This window comes from Columba livia, chromosome 1, assembly GCF_036013475.1.
Source record: "Columba livia isolate bColLiv1 breed racing homer chromosome 1, bColLiv1.pat.W.v2, whole genome shotgun sequence".
Lineage (NCBI taxonomy): Eukaryota > Metazoa > Chordata > Aves > Columbiformes > Columbidae > Columba > Columba livia.
The window spans coordinates 169122837-169146561 of record NC_088602.1 but is presented as its reverse complement, the minus strand read 5'-3'; the positions used below and the strand labels follow the sequence as shown (position 1 = coordinate 169146561).

The following is a 23725-nucleotide window of genomic DNA, read 5'->3' as shown; positions in this document are numbered from 1 at the left end:
CAGCTTCATCTCACTGGTACCTAAGTAACCAGTCATCTATTGTTGGCTCTTTGATACCATGTTTCTCCATGATGGTTGTGTCTGATCCAAGCCATGACACCACAGAAATCCTGCATTAGGAACACCTGCCAGATATCCACTTTTTGGCTTCTGCTGTATCTAAGGAAGGAATTATGCAGGTGACAGACAAGCAGTACCATGACCATGTTGTGAATAGCACAGTTAATTCTTTCCATTACTGTTTTTTAAGTTCTGAAAATCAGTTCCAACCCCAAATTTATCATGATGCTTCTCCTTTGCAATGTCTTAAAGAAGAGAGGTATTTTGATTGACACTTACCTGCAATATTTTAATGGTGAACCAGAGAATTCACTTCCATTTGATGTTGGCTCTGAGCGGTTTTCAAAGTCAGATACAAGAAATACTGATAAACTGGCATTAACATAGCCAACCATACACCTAGAAGGGAAAAATCCTGCAGTCAGGACACAGCAAGGTTTTTCCATTAACTGTTGTACCCAGGAGGATGTTCTCTGGGTTTCGTGAAATCCAGAGTATGGCTGTGATGCTTATTAATATTTGAAAGAGATGTTGAAGCGATACAAAAGAAATGTTCAAGTAGGTCAGATGAACAATAAAAGTGAAGGAATGGTAGATTTTTATGGGAGAAAAAGTTGCGAAGACCAGGACTGGCTACTTTTGAAAAGACACCTAAAAAGCGACACAATAGAGGCAGAGTAGTAGCACTAGGAAGATAATGAGAATATTCCCACTGTTACCCTCATGGTACTAGCACAAAGGGACATTAAATCAGCTGGAAAGGCAATATGCTTAAAACGGCTTTTTTACCAAATATCCAGTTAATCAGAGGAATTCAGTACTAAAAGACCTCAGGGTGGCTGAGCACTGGAGGGTCAGGCAGTCTGGAGAACACCGAGGAGGAGAATGCACATTGCCTGACCAAAGGCTGTGGGAGTTCCTAGAAGGCTCAAGTTTGGTGTTAGTGAAGCTGAGGAGAGATACGACAAGTGTATTGTACTGTTCACTGGGCACTGCCCAAGCACAAGTACATCTAGACACACTGCTCGGCTTGGTGCAGAGACTAATGCACAGTAAGGGCTGTGGATTTTTTTTTTAACTATGGATTTCACAGTCTTTGAGAAAGTACATTTAAACACCATCTGGCTTTATCTCTAAATCTCCATACTGATTAGATTTGGAACTTAATTTAGTTACAATATTTTTCTACTATTACTGGGTGTCATATGCATTTAATACCTACAGATGTTTTTTGAAAGAAAAAAGCACCTCTCTCATTTAATTTATTCAGTAGCAGATGTTCTTGACTCCCTATTTTGAGGAAATTTTATATTCTTGTGGATTTTTAATAGCTTCCTGCTTTTGTAACAGCACTTGTTAATAACAATATCCAGAATGCTGGCATAAATAGTTTTTATCCAAGTTGGTTCCTTCAAAGGATTAATATCTGATGGCTTCATCTAGAAATTCACTCAGAAAAGCAGCAGAAGTATGAAAACACTGTACAAGAGTTTTATGAAAGAGCTTCCGCTGTGAGCCAAGCTGCTTCCCCTATGCAGAACTAGTTTCAAAGCCAATGAGTCATATTTGAGTCTTCATAAAAATAAAAATTTCTAAAGGTGTTGTTTTTTCATGCATGGTGGTGCTGATAAAATCAGTAGCAAGGAAGGTTGCTGACAGTGCTTCAATGTCTGATGGATCTTCATAATGGCAGAAGCAAAGGCACATGCTCAGGAACAACTGGCACCAGACCAAACACTTTTCCATGAAGAGTTAAAGTCTCTTTATGGGTAATCAGTGAAACATTTCCCCTGGCAGCAACTAAAATGCCAAACTTCTTGCAGGACAGTGAGTTAGCAGCACTGCTAATCAGGAGCTGCCACACCAGCTGCCCTTTTTCCATCAGTATGATTAAACAGTATTGACAACCAGAAGATGGCAAAAAACGGCAACAGAAGAACTCGCTTTCTGTAGCAGGGAATAAAAATTGATTTGCCATATGTCTGATAGCAGGATGTAAGCTCTCCATCACTGTCTACTGTTTAGCTTGGGTTTCTTTGAACAGTAGGGTCCTTGCTAATGGAGCTTCTGAGAGATCATTTGCAAACTGTGTCTGTTTGTGTTCAGCTGGATTCAATGACCTTTCCCAAGTCCAACAGCATAGATTTTACAAGTTGCTGTGTAGCAGCTATACTCACACTTACTGGTAGTGTGGACGTGCTAATATATTCTCAGTGTTCATCAACAATGAAATGAAGTCCACTTAGGCAGCAGGGGTTCAGTTCACAAATGTCTCCTGAAAGATTTAATCTAAGAACTCTACTGTTAGAAGAAAAACAAATTACTTCACTCTGTAAGTATATCTTAATTTATTAGTTGGGAATTGCTTCCTCTCATTAGACACTGCTTTTTTTTGAGCAATACATGCTGAATACTACCTCAGGAAAAAAGCCCAGCAAATAGGTTTAAAATGCTCATTAAATCCATAACTAATAAATATCAGTATTGCTTCCGAATGAAAAGAGGGTTATATCCATGTACACCAGCTGAGAAGTGCAGTTTGTGCAACATACTGTTACACACACCAAATCTCTGTAACAGCTCTGCCATGTTTTTCTTGAATTAACATCATAAATTACAGTCACTCAGCAACCCGTTCTGTGAATACACAAAGCATATCTACGGCTGATATCTGTTACCTAAGCACAAACAAAAAATTTGGGTTAGTGGAATCAGAATATACACAAACCAGTACTACTGTATCTATTCAAGTAGCAAGTGATTTTCATGTACATCTTTTTTTTCCCCAAAGAAAAGCTTACTTTTGTCCAGCTTCTCCTTGGCCAGCACAAGGTCCATATTTGTAAGCATAAACAAGGCGAGGGATGAAATCTGATGTCACAGCTATAACAAATGCATTTGTGATAACAGAGAGGATTCCAATGCCTTCCAGGATCCCATACCAGATTCCTGTTCAACAAGGAGAGTATGTCAGCTCCAGGAAAAATGAGCACCAAAGTGCCTGAGATACTGCACGCTCTGAAGCACTTGTCCCCACCACCTGAAGTCTTTTTATGTGGTTTCTATCCAAGAGTCACTGAGTAAAAATAATTTTTCTTATTGAACAACAGAAACTCAGTGGACCTGTTCTCACTGGGTGGGAATCGTTCATAACTCCTGCACAGCTGGTCAGCATGTACCCATTGGCATCAAAATCTTCATGGCATGCCAATGCTACACAATGGCACACAGCCCCTAGGCATCACCTGGGCTTTTTGGCCCATCCTCAACCATCTGACATATCTTGTGGTAGAGGCAAACAGCGACTCTGGTCACGAGCACCATTACTAAGAACCACACCAGAGGAAGGTTAGATATACCCATTGATTTCACGAGGCATCAAGCTGTCCCTGAAAACTTTGCTGAATAGGGAGTGAGTGCAACTTATTTTGGGACATCACAGCTGAATCAGCCTGAAAAAAATATATTTATCTTTCTGTGCTTTTATTATTTATGTTTTCCATGAATTATGTCTGCTGTGTACTGATTGAGGTCCGGGCTTGTACCTAAACTCATAGATCCACACTATTCATATACAAAGCTTTACTCAGACACAGACTTTAGGTACATGGTAGACCATTCTGAGAGTACAAAGGCTGGGCTTCTGCTATTTTGTGATGTGGGCTACTGGTTGTTGCAATGCAGAAAAGCAGCGAGGTATCCTATTTATCCCTCCAAAGACACCAGGGTTTCAGTGTTGGGCAGATTTTGTTTTACAGAGTCCTTCCTAAAGGTGTTCTGCTTTTGCACACTGCAGGGACAGAAGAGACTTATAGTCAAAATACATTCAGAGAGCCCTTGCAGCAGTGTGTGGCTGGGTGACCTCAAAGTTATGTGAACCCTGTATTTAGCAAGGCTGGTGTGCCTCACTGAGAGCAAGTCATCTTGGGATCTAGACCCACCCTGTCTGACCCACCAGGCACCTAGTGGCCATAACCCCTGAGTCACAGGGCAGTTTGGTTTTGGAGAGGTAAATATAACACATACAGGTCCCTTACAGGATGGATGCCATTTTAACTTGACTTTCATGTTTCAGGTACTCTGTCTGGTTATTATATTCAAAATGAGCAGCGACATGTGTTCACACAGTGCATCTGCCACAAGAAAAAACCTGCAGAGAACAATGATCACTTCATTAAAACATCTTTGATGTTAAGTCACCCAGAAAATAATTAAAATAATTTTCCAATATAGCCTATTCATTGCATAAGTAAATTGGCATCAGATACTTGAGGTTTTTTGAACAATCAAATTGTGTGTTGTTAATGGGGAAGATGACTGAAAATACCTTAATCTGCTCATACTTTAAGTGGTCAATGCTTTGCCTTAAAAATAACACACACGTAACAAATACACATACAAAGAACTCACCTATATCTTTGGCTCTTGATGCTAAAGGTCTTCTCCACTGGGTAACAAATTTGTATGCATCAAGTCGAATTTCAATAATGTTGTTAAGTAAGGCCAGAAGTGGTGCCAGTGGAAAAGCTGCCACAAAAATGGTCGTGAATCCAAACTGAAGAACTGGGGAAAGAAAAGAAAAAAAATGAAAGATCACAGTGAGATACCAAATAGTATATGCATACAAACATTATGTATAAATGTCAGTGCCATACTCATTTCTAGGTATTCGTCAAAGAGTCCATAAGCATTCATAGGCTGCAGATTGTAGTCCTTTTCCCACTGTGGGAAGCTTGCTTTTCTCTGTGTGCCATACTCTTGTCGTAGTTTTCTCCGTGTCCACCAGTTTTGAATTAGCCTACATTTTCAAATAAATTAAAGAAACAAGGTAAATAATATTAGTGGCTATCTATCACAAAATTAGAAGAGGCTAAGTGTGCACAACATACCTTGCAAAATAAATTTTCCAATGCACAGGAAAACAGAACATTAGCAATATACATGGCTGATGACATGGCAAAATGGGTATGAAAACAGATACAGCTGATGGGCTATAATCCAGGCCCAGATATTGTTAAAATGGTGGCGAGATTTTGACATATTTTAATTATTAATTTACCTTCTTTTTCTCTACACATAATGCCAAATCACTTTAGGGTCTGTTTGTGTGTCAGAGTGCAATGCTGTGTGGAGATAGTTCAGCTCTAATTGAGAAATGAGTAAGTGGAGCGCTAATGCTGCTTGATCCCTCCCTGCGTGTGAGCCAGCATCTCCACCCGGCTCTACAGTGTGTAGGGTGTCAGTCCCCAGGCAACCACGGAAGGGAAAAGCAACCCTAAACGGTGTCTGCAGCCAGACATTCAGAGGGAAAGGCAGAAGGAAGCGTGTGGACTACTGACAAAACATGGTGGCCGAGTGGTGGATAGCTGACACGAGAACTACCTACAGCTCAAGAAATGAGGGATCTGTACTGAACTTGAGGGGGAAGATATTGTTTCTAAATAAATGTGTGTGTAGGGCTGCGGTTGGAGGAACTGAGCCAGAAGATAAGTGAGTGCTCACATCTCAAATAAACACCTTTGCCTCTCCAGGTCAGGGAGTTGCACTGGTTTGGCTGACAAAGGACATGAGTGAGTTAGCATGGAGAGAAAACCAAAGTAAAACAAACATGGCAGAGATTTTCTCCAAAGTTGTGGTTGGCCCCTTTGTTTCAGCAAGATGGAAAGTGATGGCTCACCCAAATAATTCAGTCCTTTCTTGACTGCTTCACTTCTTGCCTTCACAGTGGCCTGATCTGACCTGTGAATGGTAGGCAAATGGCCACTGGATTTGGATATGAGTTTGGCTAATTGCTTGTTTTCTTAAAGCTTAGAGATTATTTTTCCATCCAGGCCATTTACCAGAGAGGTTATAATTTTGCTGTCCTCCTCAAAGAAGTGTAGCTGCAACTGAGTGCAGGGTATTAAAATCTAGAGTTTAGAAGTGCAAGAAAAAAATATAGATGTACAAGTATGGATTTCAACCCAAAATTTGGAAGTACAAGAAACTACTAAAATATTTTGTTTTAGCAGCTTGCAGCCAGTCACTAGAGTGCTAAAAGCCTAAAAAGGCCTTTCCTGTGAATGAGCATGGTAGTGACTGGTGAACTGTGGGACAGTTAAGGGCACATCTTGGCAGGCAACAGCAGCATTCAGGACTTGGCCTCTCATGTCCTGCCCATGAGAAAGTGAGCGGGCTGAGAACTGAATTCCTGAAAAGGCAGCAGGTTGAGGGGTAAGTGGGAGACCAGTACTCTGAGACAGATCCCAGTTAACTTCTTCCTTTGTGAGAGGGGAAATCCATAATCAGTGTTACTTAATATCTAAGACTCCTAGGAAAATTCAAAGAGATGTCGTTTTCTGATTTATGTGTAAGCAAAATATGAGCAATGAGATATAATGTGGTTTTAATATGGATGTATGTTCTTCCTCCAAGAAAAACATCCACTTGAAATTGCAGATTTCCACCTACAAGCAATAATTCATACATTTTTTTCTTAGTTATTGCAAATGTATCTATGCAACAGGGGTGAACTCATGCACGCTTCCAGAGGTTTAAAGGCAGTGTTTGCATGAAGCAGAAGCATCTCTCTGAAACGCCTGTATTTGTATTAAAAATGTAACCACCAATCGGTGCTCTAGTGAACACCCTAGAGCCTCTCTGTGTTATCTTTGAAACCTAGTTTTTAATTCTCAGGCAGGTATTTCAGAAGAGAAGCCAATGCTACACGTGTCAGTGAGAAACATGACAGCAGGCGCTGGTGTTCCTGTCACCAAGGAACACACGGTGGCATTTCTGACTTGCCCTATGTGTCTCTGTGGGAGCACATGCCTGCACCAGAGCTGGTCTGCCATCCTGAAATGGGGCAAAAAAGCACTTTCCAAAACAGGCTTCTGGTGCTCCTCTTCGAGGGCTGTCTTATGGGGAAATGTTCTCTCCCACCAGCTTTGGCACTGGGCAGTGTTGACTCTGCCTGGGTCTTGGCAGGGAGTTGCTGGCACACGGGTGGAGCTGCAGTGATGTTCTCCTGCAGGCTATAGGATCGCCTCCAAATCCTCTGGCTACCCACATGGTCTTGGCTCTGATCATGCTCTTAGCAGAAATAATGATTTTTTCTTCACGCAAAAAGGAAATGCACTTGTTTGCAGTATTTCAGTGCTAGAAGGTGAACTGAAAGGTCTGGTGAGCAAATACATCTCATCAGAATAAGTCATAGAATCATAGAATCATTTCAGTTGGAAGAGACCCTCAGGATCATCAAGTCCAACCATAATCTAACTCTAGCACTAAACCATGTCCCTAAGAACCTTGTCTAAACGCCTTTTAAACACCTCCAGGGATGGTGACTCCACCACTTTCCTGGGCAGCCTGTTCCAATGCCTGACAACCCTTTTAATGAAGAAATTTTTCTAATATCCAATCTAAACCTCCCCTGGCACAACTTGAGGCCATTTGCTCTTGTCCTATCACTTGTTACTTGGGAGAGGAGACCAACAACCTCCATGCTACAACCTCCTTTCAGGTAGTTGTAGAGAGTGATAAGGTCTCCCTTCAGCCTCCTCTTCTCCAAGCTAAACAGCCCCAGCTCCCTCAAATGCTCCTCATAAGACCTGTGCTCCAGGCCCCTCACCAACATTTCACGTTGTTGTGACTGTGTGTTTTGTGTTGTGATTTTCGTTGTGACTCTAAAGTGAAGAGACTGACTTTGCCTGAAGCAGTTTATTCCTATTAAATCACTTGTTCTTAAACAACCTCCTCCTATCTCCTTCAGTCACCTTCTTTAATCCCCTTCTGTGCTCTCTATTAGGTTTAAAAATCCCTATTAATCGGTAGCAGAAAGATCTAATGAAAGCTGACAAAAGAGACAGGGAGTGGAAAGAAAGGATCAATATTGCTGCTGCTGTTCCCTCCTCCTCACCCTGGCTCATTCCTCCAGCCTGAACAGCTGCAAAATCCTGGCAAGCAGCATCAGGCACCAACCTGGACAGAGAGCAAGCTTTGAGTACCTTGATTGCCAATTACTCTGTGCATTTAATAATTTGATCCGTTCTCATTACAGCCAGATGTGTTTAGCACTGAGGCTGCCTGAAATTGCTTCTGCAACACGTTCCTGCAGCTCAGGGACCCAACTCTGCACTAGCTCTGCTGTGGATCCTGCAGCAAAGCAAATCCCTCTGAACTCTGCAAGGGCAAACTTTCTGACAATGTCAGCTCTCTCTTATATTTTCACTCTTGCTAATTTCCCTTGATGACCTGCCATGCTGTCTTTAGCATCAACTCTCTATATTAATTATATTAAACACGCTCATTAAATGCTAATCAATAAGAAATGAATCAAAAGGAAATTAATAATTGTTGACCTTTTTAACTAGGGCACAGCTTCATAATACCCTGAAGATCACCAGAGAACTTGCCCATATACTGGTCAGTACACTTTTCTATCTCTGAGAGTATATATGCCAGCAGTGCATGATTTCCAGCTCATACCTGCCCTTTCAGGCATCTTTTATCACCCAGCAAGGAGAAATCCAATTTAGAACTTACTGGCATAGGTAAAAAATGACACATATAATATTTCCTGTGTAAGGAATACAGCAGTGCTACAGTTATTTTTAAGGGCATTTTAAACCATGGAATACAATTTAATGAAATCAAATACTTCCTATATATTATTTATTTGTTAATATTTACATTGCGCGTTCACTTTTGCAAACTATGTCCAACGTGAAAAAAAACAAACAAACCAAACACCATCTATTTCTATATGTCTGGAAATCTGTCTTAAAAGTTCTGTATCCAAGGGGTGATTTTCTGTTGTAATGACTATGTATCTTACTTTTATGTAACCAGTGATAAGGAAACCATAAACTTAGTATTCTCCTATGACCGACAGAAGCATAGGCATTATATCTACTTACGGGTAGCCTAGTTCCATGAAATTATTCCAGGTCTGCTTTAACACCATTATAATACCCATTTGCATACAGAGATCAATAAGGCATCCACTAGGGTGGCACTACAGAAAAAAAAAAAAAAGAAACAAAATGTTAAACAGAAATAATGCTGAGTTTTAGAGCATTTCTTAAAGACCAGAGGTGGATATTGGATAATTTACTTCAATGAAATTAAATGCCTTTTTTTTTTTTTGTATAAACACATGGGAACATATGAGACTATCATACCATCAACCTTTTAAACCTATCATCTAATTCTCTGCAGAGGTCAGAATCTGGTGAAACCAATGCAGTTTTCATATTAGTGCTTCTAGTATGTTGTGCAACTGTGCGGGACAGAGGCAAAGGTGGCCAAGTTTCTCCAATGTTTTCAACAGTTTTGGGGGATGTTGACTGTACATCAAGTCAAAGAGTGAAGAGAAAATTCCTGCTGGCTGCACAAGCAAACAGTTTATGCCTAGAGGACAGAACTAATACTGCTTATTGTGTACTGTTTAATCTTTATGACTAAGTGGACCGTACAAAGCTTTTCTCTTCTTGAAGAACTAAAATCTCTAGCTGTTGAACAACAGTTCTTAGTGCCTCTTGCTGACTGCTTGGTTGCTTTAGCAGTGGCTTCAGACTTTGAAGAAGTGGTGCTCATTTTGGGACAGATGCTCTGCTAGTACAAATCTAGGTAATTCTACAATTTTTCATCTAGTATTGGAAAAAAAAACAACAAAACACAACAAAAAAGACCAAAAACTTTCTGCCTTCAAACAGCATTTTGCACAATTGTCTTTGCAGATCCAGTCACTGGAGTCTGAGCTGTATTGCTAAATCCTGGGTATTATGGATAAGTAGAACAGATCACTGTCATAAAACTAGAATGATTTCTCTTTAACTTTTAGGGAGAAAGATTAGTTATGACCCGTAACAAAATGTGATATCAATTTCTTATACAAATTACATTATTAAGTGCTCAGAGCGTGGGTCCCTGCTGAGGTTTCTGTTGACCTCATTCAGCTCCTCTTTAGATTAACAGGGTGGCAGATATATATACATATATATTTTTTAATTGACTTTTCTGGCATTATTATTAAATCATCATCCTTCTGGTTTTAGGATTCAGTCACTTAAGGCAATATAAGAGAAGCATGTGCAGTGTTAAAGAAGTAGCAGTGATATTACAATTGTAACATCACCAATATATAAATTGCGGTCTGAATAAGGTCACGGACACTGGACTGGACTATGTCATATGTCTTAGACTTGTTTTCATCTTCACGTGAATAGAGGGCTGTTGGAGGGATACCTAGGCATTATTTTCTAAATTATATTCCTAATAAGACAGTTATGGTCAATAAAGGTCAATAAAGCCAAGACTTTTTTATTAGATGTTTCTTGTATTATTAGAATTTTCTTTTTAATTTTTGTTTTTTACTCTGAAAAGAGCAAAAGAGTAGGGACTACTAATAGTAACTTCCACCAGCAACTGACCGACCAGTAACGCCTCACTGTTGCACTTCCGTCCCAAGCCCAGTTCTTTCTCCCTCCCTTCTCTGCTCCTGCGGAGAGATGGGGTTATTTCCTTGTCCTCTGATCCCTCTGTGAGATGATTTAGCCCAGTAACTCATCGGAAAACTAATTTAGCCAGAAGAATGATGAGTTTCCTGCTGATACAGGGAACTGAATACAGTCCTCACAGGGCTGGGCAAGCCAGAGTCGGTGCAGAGGAAGAAGAAGGAGCAAACTTCTGGGGGAGGGCTCAAAGGAAGAGCAGAACTGTTATCCTTCAGCAGCAGCAAGCTGTTAGGTCAGCCAAGCCCCTCTCAGACTTTGGAGGGATGTTCAGTGAATTTCTGTCTGCCCATTTGTCAAGTATTCTTTCCTTGAATGTACATAATTCACTACTTCAAAAGTAGGACAGCTTTTTCAAATTATTCCTTTTTTTTTTTTTTTTTTGCTAGTATTTGTATTGATGTCTATTAACCAAAATATGTATATATCTAGAAGTGTTTGTAAATTTGTGTTGGCAGTGAAAGACCTGCATTTTCCACTTGCCATTTGTCACATATTTACAAAGTTCTGTTATTCAGCTGTGAAGCAGAAAAGAAACCATGGGATTTGAGTGTGCAAATAGCAGCACTGGAAACTACATGAGTGCTCCAGAAACTGCTGCTGTTCACCTCCAATAACTGTCAAGTGGTTTTTGAATTCTGAATGCATTTGCCAAAAAAAAATGGGATTGGTCCTTGAGTGACCTGCAAAGCCAGCCTATCATTGCTCTCCAGATCCATTTGGTTTTACAGACATGGAACATTATGCCAGTAACTCTTTCGGGAAGTTCAGTTGCTTTGGTCAACGTTCAAGTACATTTTATGTGTCTGGACTTTTAAGTTATTATTTTAGCTCTCTGGTCAGCATGGCTAGAAAAGCTGAGAAGAAAGGATGTTTTTAGAAGCAAAAAAGTTGTCAGATTCATATCTGACTTTGATTCATTCCAAGGATTAAATATTTCTAGTGTAAAATTCTGGGTAATATTTAAACCATTTGATACCACTATCCAAATGTGATGCAAACACTAAAACTGCTAGCACTGAAAAGGGCATGTATAGCAATATGTAGATGTTTTTGTAGCAGATTGTAGTGTCAGTAGCGTGAAGTTAGACAGCAACTGAAACCCCGGTAACACACTCAAAAATACCTAGGCAGAGTTTTGTGTCTGCCTCTGCTTGCATTCACTGCATCTGTGGGCAGCAGATAAATCAGCCTGTAGTTAGTGAACACTCACCTCTTCCAGTCTCCACCGATTTATCAGCCTTAAGTAGGCACCAGGGTGTCCTGTAAATCTTTAACACAGGAATATACATCAGCTATGTTGTGTAAGCAGTCTGTTCACAGTAGCAGAAGAAAGCTTATACTGTTATTTAAATCTAATGTCATCTTAGCGTGATTGATAGAACTATAAAAGAAGTTATGCTTCAAAACGTTTTGGGGGATTCCCGGAAAAATTTCCATGAAGGACTAGTACATTTTTACTTCCAGTTTTATTTCTATGACAAGTATTCTGCTGTTGGATGTTTGGCATATGCAAAGAAGAGAGAAAATCTGAATAAAACTGTTCACTGGCTTTCAACTGCTGGTCCATTTCCTTACACCATAATGTGGGCTGTGATCTCTGCCTTTCTATAAAACCACTGAAAATGTTAGTTTTCATTAGGAAAATATAATTTTCTTGCTCTTCTCCCATATTTTCTCCTAAAATGTCTTCCACAACTTCCCACATGCAAATAATCCATACTGATGGACTCTTCTACTCAAGCCTTCTCTACTCTTAAGGCTCTTCTTTTGTTTTTTGGGGACTTGCAGAAAGAGGCATACAAATATACATATATTTCATTTTATGTGGAAGAAAAACAACTGATAGTTCATAATTCACTCTTAACAGTCCAAATAATATAATAAAATCAGCAAACTATTCAGGCACTTGGACGAAATTATTGTTGTAGGTCCCTTCCAACTGAACTATTCTATTCTAGTCTAGTCTATTCTGACACAGCGTTATTTGCTTATCCGTACAAATTACACACATAAAGACAGAGTGAAGTCATCTGCATGTATAATATTGTGGGATGTGTCAGTTCCCAGTAGTGAAATTGTTAAATGTTAGCATTGAGTCAATGTGGTGCTAGGAAATGAAAACTACATCTGTTTCTGGGTTTTTGAAAGGAAAATGAAACTGCAATCTGTCCAACTTTGCCAGTATGGAATTTGCATTTTGAGATGTGTGATAACATTTTCCCATTTTGTTTCATTACAGGCAACTTTATTTCTTCTGTCTACTTTATTTTGCACATATGAGGGTGCAGACATCAATCCTACCTTCCAAGGAAAAATGCTATATAAAATGTAGAGCTGTTCAGGTTGACAAACTGAAAAAGAAACATTTTCAGAGTGAAGCTGTTCTCCCACTCAGATTCGGTACGAGGCTGCTCTGTGAAGAAAGAGAGCAGAGTTTCAGAGGTGTAATCAGATTAACAATTTCCCTTGGCACAAAGGCTGCGCACACCTACCAAAACTGGAAATGTATTTGTAAATTAGCCTGCTGATTTCAAAATATAAGCTGACAGAAGAAATTGTATCCAAATGCAGCACACAGCAAGTGAGTTTGTAAACACTTAGAAATCTCTTCTGATACCTGCATAAGTATATTCCCATGAGGCTGTAAAAACGGTTGAGATAATTTGTATACTAAACATCCCTCCTGGATTCCTGTGCACTTTACAGGCTCAGGCTCTTCTCTTATTTCCTTTACTGCAATCTACCATAACGACATTGCCAGGAAGCACCACTCTACAAGCTTCATATGTGCCTTTTTGTTGGAGATGTCACACTGAACAGGAGCAAATCCTTCTGTTTCATGGATTTGCTCGCCATGCTTAGCACCTAAGGACTCTACAGAGTGGCTACTGCATGAGTCCCTTTCCTCATCCCAGGGAACTCATTACAGAAGACTGAGAAAAAACATTTTGCAATGGATGGGGTAAGGCAAACGGGAAAGGGAAGACATATTCTTCCCTTCAGATAGGTCTTTAGTCTCCGTCTAAAGAGATATCAAGACAGAAGTCAACAAAATAGCTATGCCAACACACCAGTACCATGTCCTAGAACTACTTTATAGTTGTCAGGAGCTTGTTATTAGTCAACCATTGCTGTGAACAGAAGAAGCATAGAAGTGGAGGCACTAATGGTGATTCTGAGTATTATAAAGGTAGTACTCTTAGTACTACTTCCAAAGGAGCCTCCAGTAAAGTATTGAAAGTACAGAAACAACAATGATAAACTAGATTCTTTTTAATTAGAGCTGCTCTACTCATGAAGAAATTTCAAATAGATGCATCAACAAAACTACAAAACAGACCATAAACTGACAACTGTGTTAGGGATTTGGAAATGCCTACCAAGAAACTCAAGTTTGTACATAGGCCAGTATATGCATATTTGTCTAAGCAGAAAGAAATAAAGTATCAAGAAATTTTGATGCCAGTCTGAGGGAAGGAAAAGTTTGACTTTAATAAGGCTGCTGCAGCTGAAGCTTTGCTTATATGCCCATCAGAGATAATGGCAATGCTCTGGAGAAGCACAGACCTGAGCTCTGAAGAAGGTTTTGCAAAGGCTGAAGAAGGACATCCTGAATGTAGCTTTGCTGCCAAACCCACTCTGAGCTTATTACACTGATAAAGGTCATTCAAACCAAATCAGCTACTTAGGCCATCAGAGTAAAAACCACAAAACAGTCTGAACATCTTGAACCCCTGAGTTTTCACACCTGTTCCTTCTGCACAGGCCACAAGAAGCAGATCTACATTAAAGATAACCTGGTAGAAAGTAATCAAGCTTCAAGGCCTCTAGACCATATCTTACTGTCCCCAGGGTGTCACAGGGAGCAAAAGGTCATAGCCTGTGCAAATCACAAGCTTGAAAGTAGTATTTCTCAACTGTAACTAGCAGATATCTTTTGCATGGATACAGGATGGCAAAAATATTTTAAATTTACGATATACAAAGGAGGACTCTCAGTCTAATAGGAAACAACAGAATAATCTGCTATCTTACACAAACATGTTCTGAACACTTCACCTATGGCTTCCCAGATGTAGAGAAGCCCTGACACTAGCTAAAATCAGCTGTGTGTTTCCTCTGAAAAGACACCAAAATCTGTTCACCTGGTCTGAACCAGGCCTGTCGACCTTCCTCAACATCATCAATATACACAGCAATCCAGAAACTCAAAACAATCTTCTCAAACCACTTCTACACATGCCATAATACAGTTCACTTAATTGGCATTTAGGAAGTCTCATTTCAGGCTTCTCAATGCTAAGGAGCCCTTTTGCCCATTACTAACAACTACTGCAATCTTCCAAAATTATCACGATCTCCAGAGACTCTGCCCAAACCATGGATATATCAATGACAGGCTATTGCTACCCCAGTGAGAGTACGTGCTGTCCTTAGAAAATATGTTGCCCTTCTCTAGTGTGAAGATCACCTTTATGGGTGAGCTGAAAAGATTAGTGATACTTAGAACACCAATAGAGTTTAGGTGTTGGTAGAGTTGGTGAGTCACCTGGTTATTTTCCCTCCAAATCACTTCCCCTCTCAAAGGCACATGTTTGATAGTCAATAAACACCTTAGTTTCAAGCTATAAATTTAGCTTCCAGAACTGATTTCCACACTTCCAGGTCTTCACAAAAGCTGGAGGTTTTGAATGTTCAGTCTGTCCTGCTTTTTCCCCTGAGGTAACATTTTGTTTAAGTTCTTATAAGGGGTTTGAACAAGAGCCGAGCATGGCAGGTGGGTCACTGTTGTCACCACTGATGGAATGGTACTATAGCTTAGTTTATATGCTCCTTTACTATAAACTTAACAAAAACTTTGATTCCTATAGATTGCAAATTAACCAGTATTTTTCATATTTACACAGATGGTTTGAATGCCATCACAGTATAGGGACTAAAAAATCAGTACAATATCATTCAGTTTAGTATTTAACATTGCTTACCTAAATTCGTCAGGAAAAGAGCAACCTTTTCATACAGCTGTAACAGAGGAGAAATGGACTCTTAGATACATTACTAGCTGCAAAATAGAGAACTGCTTTCTAAGTAGAGTAACTGCTCTTACATGTTAAATATAATATCTAGGTTGTCTTAGTGATGTTCTGATAGTGGTGATAATAAAACTATATAGTAATAATACAATAATGATATAATCAAACAAGGAACAGTAATATTTTTAAAGCTTATAGTAAGCTTTTTTGTTGTACAATATATGGACAAGGAATGTTGTCACTGTCCCTATTTTATATACACAGTGAAAAAGAGTGAGGTAACTTTTCCAAAAACACGAAGCAGAACAATAGCACAACTGGGATTTTTGTTTTAGTTACTTATGGATCATTTATCTCACCAAAAAAAAAAAAAAAAATCACTATAATAAGAGTATGCTCTGGCATGTTGGGTATTTTTGTCTTTTTGTTTTTGTTAGGGATTTTTTGGGAGCTGAAAGGAAAGACACTGAGGAGACAGGGTTGCTTCAGATAAACTCTTTAGTAATCCCCACCACCAGACACATTTCTTACTGAGTCAGTGACATTGTTCTAAATCCTAAGCGGTACTTAATGCGCTTAGCAGATGCTGTGCTCTCAAACTCTCCAGTAGACTGCTAACTTAATAAAGCTTACAAAAACTAACTTGGAGGGTTTTTACAAGTAGTATTTGCAAGGCGGTTTTGAACTTATAAAGTACGTCACCACCAACGTCGGTATTAGTGTAAATTAATACAATGATTTCCATTTGCTTTAAATGAATCTGGAGCCTGTTTCCGCAAAATGATAAATGTCCTGAACTCTCACTGATGCCTAAAGGGATACAAAGCTCCTCATATTTCAGGCTCAAGTACGTACTTATTTCTAAAGTGCATATCAGCAATGTTTTTTTCATTTGCAGTAATCCTTATAAACTCTTGCTTAAATTGAGTTATGTACAATTTACGGATCAAACTGCCTTCTTAAGAAGTGAAGTAATCCATAATTATCTCATCCATGTTATCAACCACTTCTTGCTTAGAATAGCTTTTTGCTGCCTGTGGAGTAAACAGTTTTGTTTCAAGTAATGAAAAAGGTGGTTTCTTCTGGGTTTAGAAGCTTCTCTTAAGGGCAGCTGTAAAAGTGCTAAATGGCTGGGTGGTTTATTTCCTGATCCCAGCAGGGAGTGGGCTATTTTACAAATGTACATTACTCTGCAAAAAGGAGTATCAAAACTGTATTTTGTTGCTATTCCTCCCGGAACAGTAAGACTGCGTTAGAGATTCTGTTAACAATGTCCAGATCTAATTATCTGCTACTGCAGTTTATCACTGCTAGTCCCAAAGGCCCTTGTTTAGGATCATATTCTGTTCTGCGCTTATATTTTCTGTGGGTGATATAAATGGAATTAATACATTTTATTAACCTAGGTAAAGCTAATGATTGTTCCCAGGTCAGGCTGCAGGATATCTGTGAGACATTATGCTTGAAGGTCAATTAGTTTTGTCACAACGGATGTGTCTGTATATGTACCTAGCTCTCAGAGCCTCCAGTCTAGAAGTTACTTGTGGTCTAGACCTTTCCCCTGATGGTTAGAGAGGTTGTCAACTCATATCAAAACCACTGGCAGTTTTGCAGGCTTCTGAGCAGTGAATTCCCCACTGTTTTATGTATCTTGGTCCATTCTGGTTTTATTACTGTATCTTTTCTCACTCTCCTGCTACTTTTCTTGAGTCACAGTTTGTAGAGGATTCAACTACCTGAACTGCTCCCAGGGACTTTTTTTCTTTTTTTTTTTCTCCAAAAAGTACCTCTACTGTCCTTCAGTAGACTACATTAATCCATTACGGGAAGTGAGGGATTATGTTCTTAAGTCCTTCTTTTGAAAAGCTTCTGCAGTTTCATATTTTGAGGATCTTTGTTTCTATGAGCTGTATCCGGATCGAAGGCTGTGGTTACGAGTATAAGGTTTAATAATTCCATCTTTGCAGTGCTCTACTTATTTGACATGTTTTAGGAAATAAAACAAAGTTTCTCAAAAAGCACCTTCAAGCCATCTTCCATTCTGTAAAAAAAATCTCTAAGCTGTAAAACTCTTTGAGAAGCAAACAATTTTGATTTGGCAGTACTTCTTTGTTGCTGCTTCACTACATATACAATGACATGTCCTGAGAGCTTGGAAATGGCTGTTGTACTGACATAAATATATATACTTTTCTTTTTATTTCTTCTATGTTTGTTTTGTGCTCTAGGTGGATTAGAGAAAACCCCCCAAAGCTGCAGACAACAAACATTAAATCAAAAATAACATGAGAACCCTCCATTCAAATTCAGAGAGAATAACAGCTTCTACCTCTTCTTTTTGCCTTTTCTCAGTCTACAGTCTCACCTTAGGGAAAACATAGGAAAGTCAACAATTCTTTATAGACTGTCCTAGTCACCAATCCAGTCTTCCCTGGGCCAAATGGAGAAGTAAAGTCCTGCAGCAAAGCCTCTTGGAATTCCCTGCTCTATAAATGAGAAGCTGTTAAGATTAATTTTTAGATGATGGAAATGCTTGGGCATTGCACAGGAAAGAAAGTAGTCTCTAAGCTAGCATTTGGAAATGTGCAAGCCCGAAATAACATCTCATACTTCTCCTGGGAAGTAAGTCAGCATATCTCATGGACCAAAGCCTAACATGCTTAGTTGCAGAAGACACCTACTACTGATTGGGTAAGAAAAACTTCACCCTGGCTCCAGTACCTGGATGGTTTGTAGGCTGACCCCTCCTTCCCCTTAAAGTACATTCTTATGATGTCAGTTGACAAAAACCTGATAGTAAAAGCCTATATACCTCTTGTCAAGAGCAACTAATAACTATGACAGCAATATACAGAAGTAACTGCATCTCAATGGAAAGATGATACTCATTCCCCCTCTAATCTATGCTATACTCACTGGGGCTGTTACCACACAGAAATTCTATTTTTGTCTTTGTCTAAAGTCTAGTTTCAAACCAGTTCACAATAACGTGACCTCAGCCAGGCCCCCTACAATGCACCCAGACCATGTCTCTGGTATACCCTGGCTAAGGCCATAGGCAGGTCAGGAAGCAAGTCAAGTTTACTCAAACCTTGTGAAGTTTTCAGACCGAGGGAATTCTCCTGCATATGGGCATTGTGTTTGTACACTCATACCCTCACTGGCAAACTACTGTAAAAACTGATGCTAGAATTACTAAAACTAAGATAAACAAAATTAAGCTTGGCCAATGTATCTAAACAATAACATCGAAACATTAATTAAAGAGAAGAATATTAATGAAAAGGACTGAAACCTTCAAGTATGTGAAAGGAAAAAAAGGGGCAGAAGATAAAACTGGAGTATGGGCATCTCTCCCTAAAATATTTTTTTTGAACATTCAAACATGCTTTACATAATGTTTTGGGTTTGGAATTGTACTTTATATAAATAGTGAATGATACCCATAAACAGCAATGCCATGTCAACCTTAGCAAGACACTCCACTCCTGCTGAAAAGGGAACTGAAAACATTCAGTGGTCTGCAAACTGAGATGTCTACTGATCTGATGGCTCAGATATAACTTAGGATATATCAGTTTTACTCACCACATTCAGAAGCATGATGATGCAAAAGTTGATGCACACTGCAGTCCCTGTAGTTGCAACCTGAGAGTTATTCCTGATTAAAGCCCACTTAAAGGCAGCAAAAGTGCTGACAGTCACAACACGGTAAATAACAATGCCAAAAACAGCAGCAATCACCACACAGATCTAAAGAAAGAAAAAGAAAACCAGAGAGAAGAACCTGAAAACTTTCAATACAACAGGAGTTTACTTCTCTCTGAAACGTAAAACAATGACATGAAGGACTTGAAACATACATCCATTTTAATTCAGAGAAAGGTTTCAACATGAATATTCTTCTTATTGTAAAGTCTTTTTTTATTTTTCATAATGCAAAATACATTTTAAAGAATATGAAAATAATTTTTAGTTTTAAACTTTTTTTTTAAAGTACCTCTTTAGCATGAATATGGAAACGGTGTTGCCGGCTCTGGGAATCAGAAATTTTCCTTACATGCATGTTCCGTAATGTGCAAAGTCTAGTCTCAAGCTGATGTTCCAGCTTGATGGTGTCATATTTGGGATGGATTTTGTGCTGTAATGGACTTCACACTTACAGGAAAAATGTCTCTATTTGTAAGCACTGCCTCAACTACAACCCTGGCAAGCTAGTGCTCTAGTGAGCTGTTTCTTGCTACAGTTCTGGAAAGATTCCTTCCAGGGAAGGTAACAAATTCAATTGCCATTGTAATTTCTTCTCTGATGAGACTTCCAGCAAATGTGACAGCTATAATGTGAAAGCCATGCAGCTGAAACAGGCTGCTAAATCACTTGATGTTCAATATACAACATCTGAGCACTAACTGATAACTGTTTTCCATCGTGACCAATTTATGTCACAGTTTAGCAAGCCACCACAAGGACAAACAGTTGGGAATTATTGTGGGTGACTCGTTTCATAGGAACACTGACACAGTACCCATTAGCTACCTCACTAGTTAAGGAGGGTTTCTTTGGTAGAAGATAGATAACTGTTTGCAAAAGATAACTGTATTCCAAGGTCATACATTAGACAACCTAAACCTATCAAAATTGAAGTGTATCTAAGCTAACTGAATGTGCAGAATTATTTTGAAAACACTGAATGCTAATCAAGCTGGTTTCATATTTTATGAGTTACAAAATTGATTGACATAATCCCACTGCAGAAGAAAAAGAAAAATGTGTGTGAACGTGAAGGATTGTTTCTGGATTCCCTGCATAGTGTTGAGGGGAAGAAAGACCAATTTCCTTTGTTAACAGGGAACCACTAACACAGTTCAAGGTCTATTAGTAACTCCACTGGGAGAGTTAGCACTGTGAAATTTTGAGAACTTCTCTAACTTGAAGATTTGGTAAGCATATATTACATCTCCTGTGACTAAAGCTATAATTTTAAAGGAATATTTTTACCTAAGTGGGGGAAAATTCAGAGTTTTTCTAACTCATTGGAAGTCCATGCTTTGCCAGCAATAAAAAATATCTTCAGTGAAAGTAATCCTTGTCCTGTTTCAAGGACTGTTCTGGAGACAGTTTGTGGTGCACACAATTCAGAGCAAGGCTGCTTTCTCTGGCACTTTGAGCAAGATCTGTCACTAGGCTAAGAAGATTAATGGCTGTATTTGCAAAGGGTAGGGAGTGAAAACTGTCTCCCTTCAAGAAAAAGACATAGGGAAAATATGCAAAATGTTGCAGGTGTAGAACCAATTCTGCGCAGAGATTGCAGTCTTGAGTGGAAGTGTCTTCAAGGACTGAGTTGGAATGTTGGCTCCTTGTGCCCAGTGCTTCTCTGTGTGTTTCTGTCCATCCACCTCACATACCAGAGCACAGTTCATCTTGATAACACCCTTGCCTTTCTTGCCCAAGATTGCTTTGGACAGTTTTGAAGTCATCAGTTTCTTACAAGCCCTCTGCCCTGTTCCCTCCGATCTCATTCAAACACAAAGTTGCTGGGCTGGCTCACCCACCTGGCTCCCCACAGCTCCTGAAGCTCTACACATGTATCATTTCCTAACGTTGTGGGAAGGCCCTAGTAAATTCCATGAAGCTCTGAGTTGATGTCAGCTGTGTTTTCAAGACCACTGCGTTTGTGATGTGAATAACAGCTTCAGTGAAGTTATAGAATGGGGGCATTTCAGCAGAGATGCATGCAGCTCTCTGTTAGGGAAGATTTTGCCGCTGTGTTTATTTTGCACTTTGGAAGCGGGGAGAGATGACTCATTTTAGACAAGCAACATCGGTTTCTCCATTTCAATTGCACTAAAAATACGAACCTTCTTTCCTTACCTCTTCAATACACTGAAAAACTAGGACATATTAACATCATTAAGCACTTAGATTCTCTGTAGAGTTTACAAAGAACAACTGCCACTTCCATGGCATGTCTACCCATCACTCAGCACTGTCTACACAGGGAAGGCAAGGAAACCAGGGAGCTGAAGTTGATGCCTAAATGTGATCTATTCTGGCACGTATGTGGTTACATATAGCATTAGGTGTATAGCCTTGAAGAAATGACTTAGCTATCTGTGAGACTAAACCAGTGTAGGACTGTACAGAAACTCAGGTGATTTGCTATATACAGGTTTTCAGAGATAATGTTATTTTGTATTTTTTCAACTGGTAAATAAATAATAGTTCTCAAACCATAAAAAATATTCCAGATGCAGAAACAATGAGTCTGCTGCATTTATCTGCAAATGCTTGATAAGGCTCTGGCTTCCCAGATATAGGGTTCATTCGTTCTTTCTTGGAGTACTTGGCTTCAAACTGTGGACGTATTTCCTCCTAAAGAGAAAACAGAGAATGTTCACATACAGCACAGCTAGGAAAGATTCTGTAGGAAACTTCGTATCACTGTTATTTGGAATTCTTTGAATTCGGCATGTGGCATAGCTACTAGGAAAGCTGAGCTGGGAAATCAGTTCTCCTTCATGACAACTAGAATAAATCACTGGACTCATAAAACCATAGTGGGAATATCTAGGAAACTCCCCAATTAGCTACTCATCTAAACAATATGGCTGTAAGCCAAATAATTTTCAGGTTGATGCCACAGAGTTTTACAGCCTGATATTATCCTATCGATACTAGAATTCTACAAGGAAGCAAAAAGGAGAAAAAATAAAACAACAAAATCAAAACAAAACCACCACCAACAAACAACAAAAACCCAACAACAACAACAAAAAACCCACAAACCAAAAAAAACAAACCAAACAGATTAATCCCCACGAAACCAAACAACCAAACCCCCTCCTTTTTCCAAACATAACTTCTGTTTGCTAGGTAATTGGTTACCTTCCTGTTATTAGCAAAAGTTTGTCAGCTTTTGAAGGAGCCATGCCATCTAATATTCCTTCCTAACCTGAACAGTGTTATTATCAGGAACAGCTTTCAGCAGCAGAAATGTCAAGTCCTGCTTTGCCATAAAAACTCACTTCTGAAATGAAACATGGGGATTTCTTGGGGAGACACTTGGTTACATGTGTTTACAGCCTTGTCAGAAGGCAGGGCTCACACTTAGTTCAGGTAAGACCACACGGTCTTCAGATGCTATGGGGCTGCCCGACCACCCTGCCATCTTGGAAGTTCACCAACAGCAGGTGTCCTGTGCCACCTCACCTAAGTGTGACGTTGGGGATGCTGTCAGAGATCAGAGAAACCATCAGGCTGTGAAGATGGTCTCTCACAGCTGCTGGCAGTCTGTATACATTAGATCAAGTTTTACAATGTTCTGGTGCACATTGGAGAACTGGCCGATGGTACAGCTGGCTACAAGGGAGGACAAAGGCCACTATGGACAGTCTTTGCAGCTTTTCCACCAGGCCTCTGCTATGTGTTTGTTTCTCTGTGGCAACCAAGAACCCAGATTACCAACTTCAGTCACTTCCCACCCTTCAAAGGCATTTAATTGAACTTTGACTGATTGAAAGTTGTAAATGCCCAGAGCTTAAATGACTGCATTGAAATAGGTGAATGTTAACTGCTCATACAAGCCTTTAGAATGTGAATAAAAATAAGATATCCTAAAATCCTACATTCTTTTTATAAAATTCCCCTGGGGAATTCTTATTCTCCCAAATTCAAGCAGCAACCTGGTAACATGATATTAAAAAAAAATTAAGAGGCATGAATGCTCAGCTGCAATGCCTGTGTAACTAATTACGTGCTTGAGGGAATCAGCCCTACATTAGCTCTGTACAAAGGCTAAGCACATTTCTGTGGAGGCAGGGTAACACCTTGCTTTTATTCTACCTTGCTCAAACTGTTTCTGCCATATCAGGGATGAAGGCTGCTGAGCAGACCATAATCTAGCAAGATAAACAATGCAAGCAGTATTCTTGTATGCCTAGGGACATGCAAAAGGACAGAGTGAGACAGCACTGAAGCAGGGAACTTGAGAATTGCACCCTGTAGATTGTGCAAGGGCTCTGGCAGTTGACCTTCCAAGTCGTATACAAGAAACCCTTTCTCCTCTGCAGCTGCCTCTAAGCCAAGGTTTGATTATCTTTTACAATCTGCACTGTAGAGAAGTTCCTGTCATATCCA

The 23725-nt window shown here is 39.5% G+C and overlaps 1 protein-coding gene across 9 annotated transcripts in view; it reads right to left on the bottom strand.

Annotated features, from left to right (window-relative positions):
• The window catches only part of ANO4 (anoctamin 4), a 215941-nt gene that overhangs the window by 9316 nt on the left and 182900 nt on the right, over window positions 1-23725 (bottom strand). For all 9 annotated transcript variants that reach the window (XM_065044232.1, XM_021283843.2, XM_065044218.1 and 6 more), the window contains 10 exons: window positions 21821-21961; window positions 19178-19342; window positions 15542-15578; window positions 12858-12969; window positions 11767-11824; window positions 8958-9055; window positions 4716-4858; window positions 4471-4623; window positions 2862-3009; window positions 340-459 (listed from right to left, as the gene is read on the bottom strand). In XM_065044232.1, coding sequence (XP_064900304.1) covers window positions 340-459; window positions 2862-3009; window positions 4471-4623; window positions 4716-4858; window positions 8958-9055; window positions 11767-11824; window positions 12858-12969; window positions 15542-15578; window positions 19178-19342; window positions 21821-21961 — 1175 coding nt within the window. The remainder of the gene's footprint in view (window positions 1-339; window positions 460-2861; window positions 3010-4470; window positions 4624-4715; window positions 4859-8957; window positions 9056-11766; window positions 11825-12857; window positions 12970-15541; window positions 15579-19177; window positions 19343-21820; window positions 21962-23725) is intronic.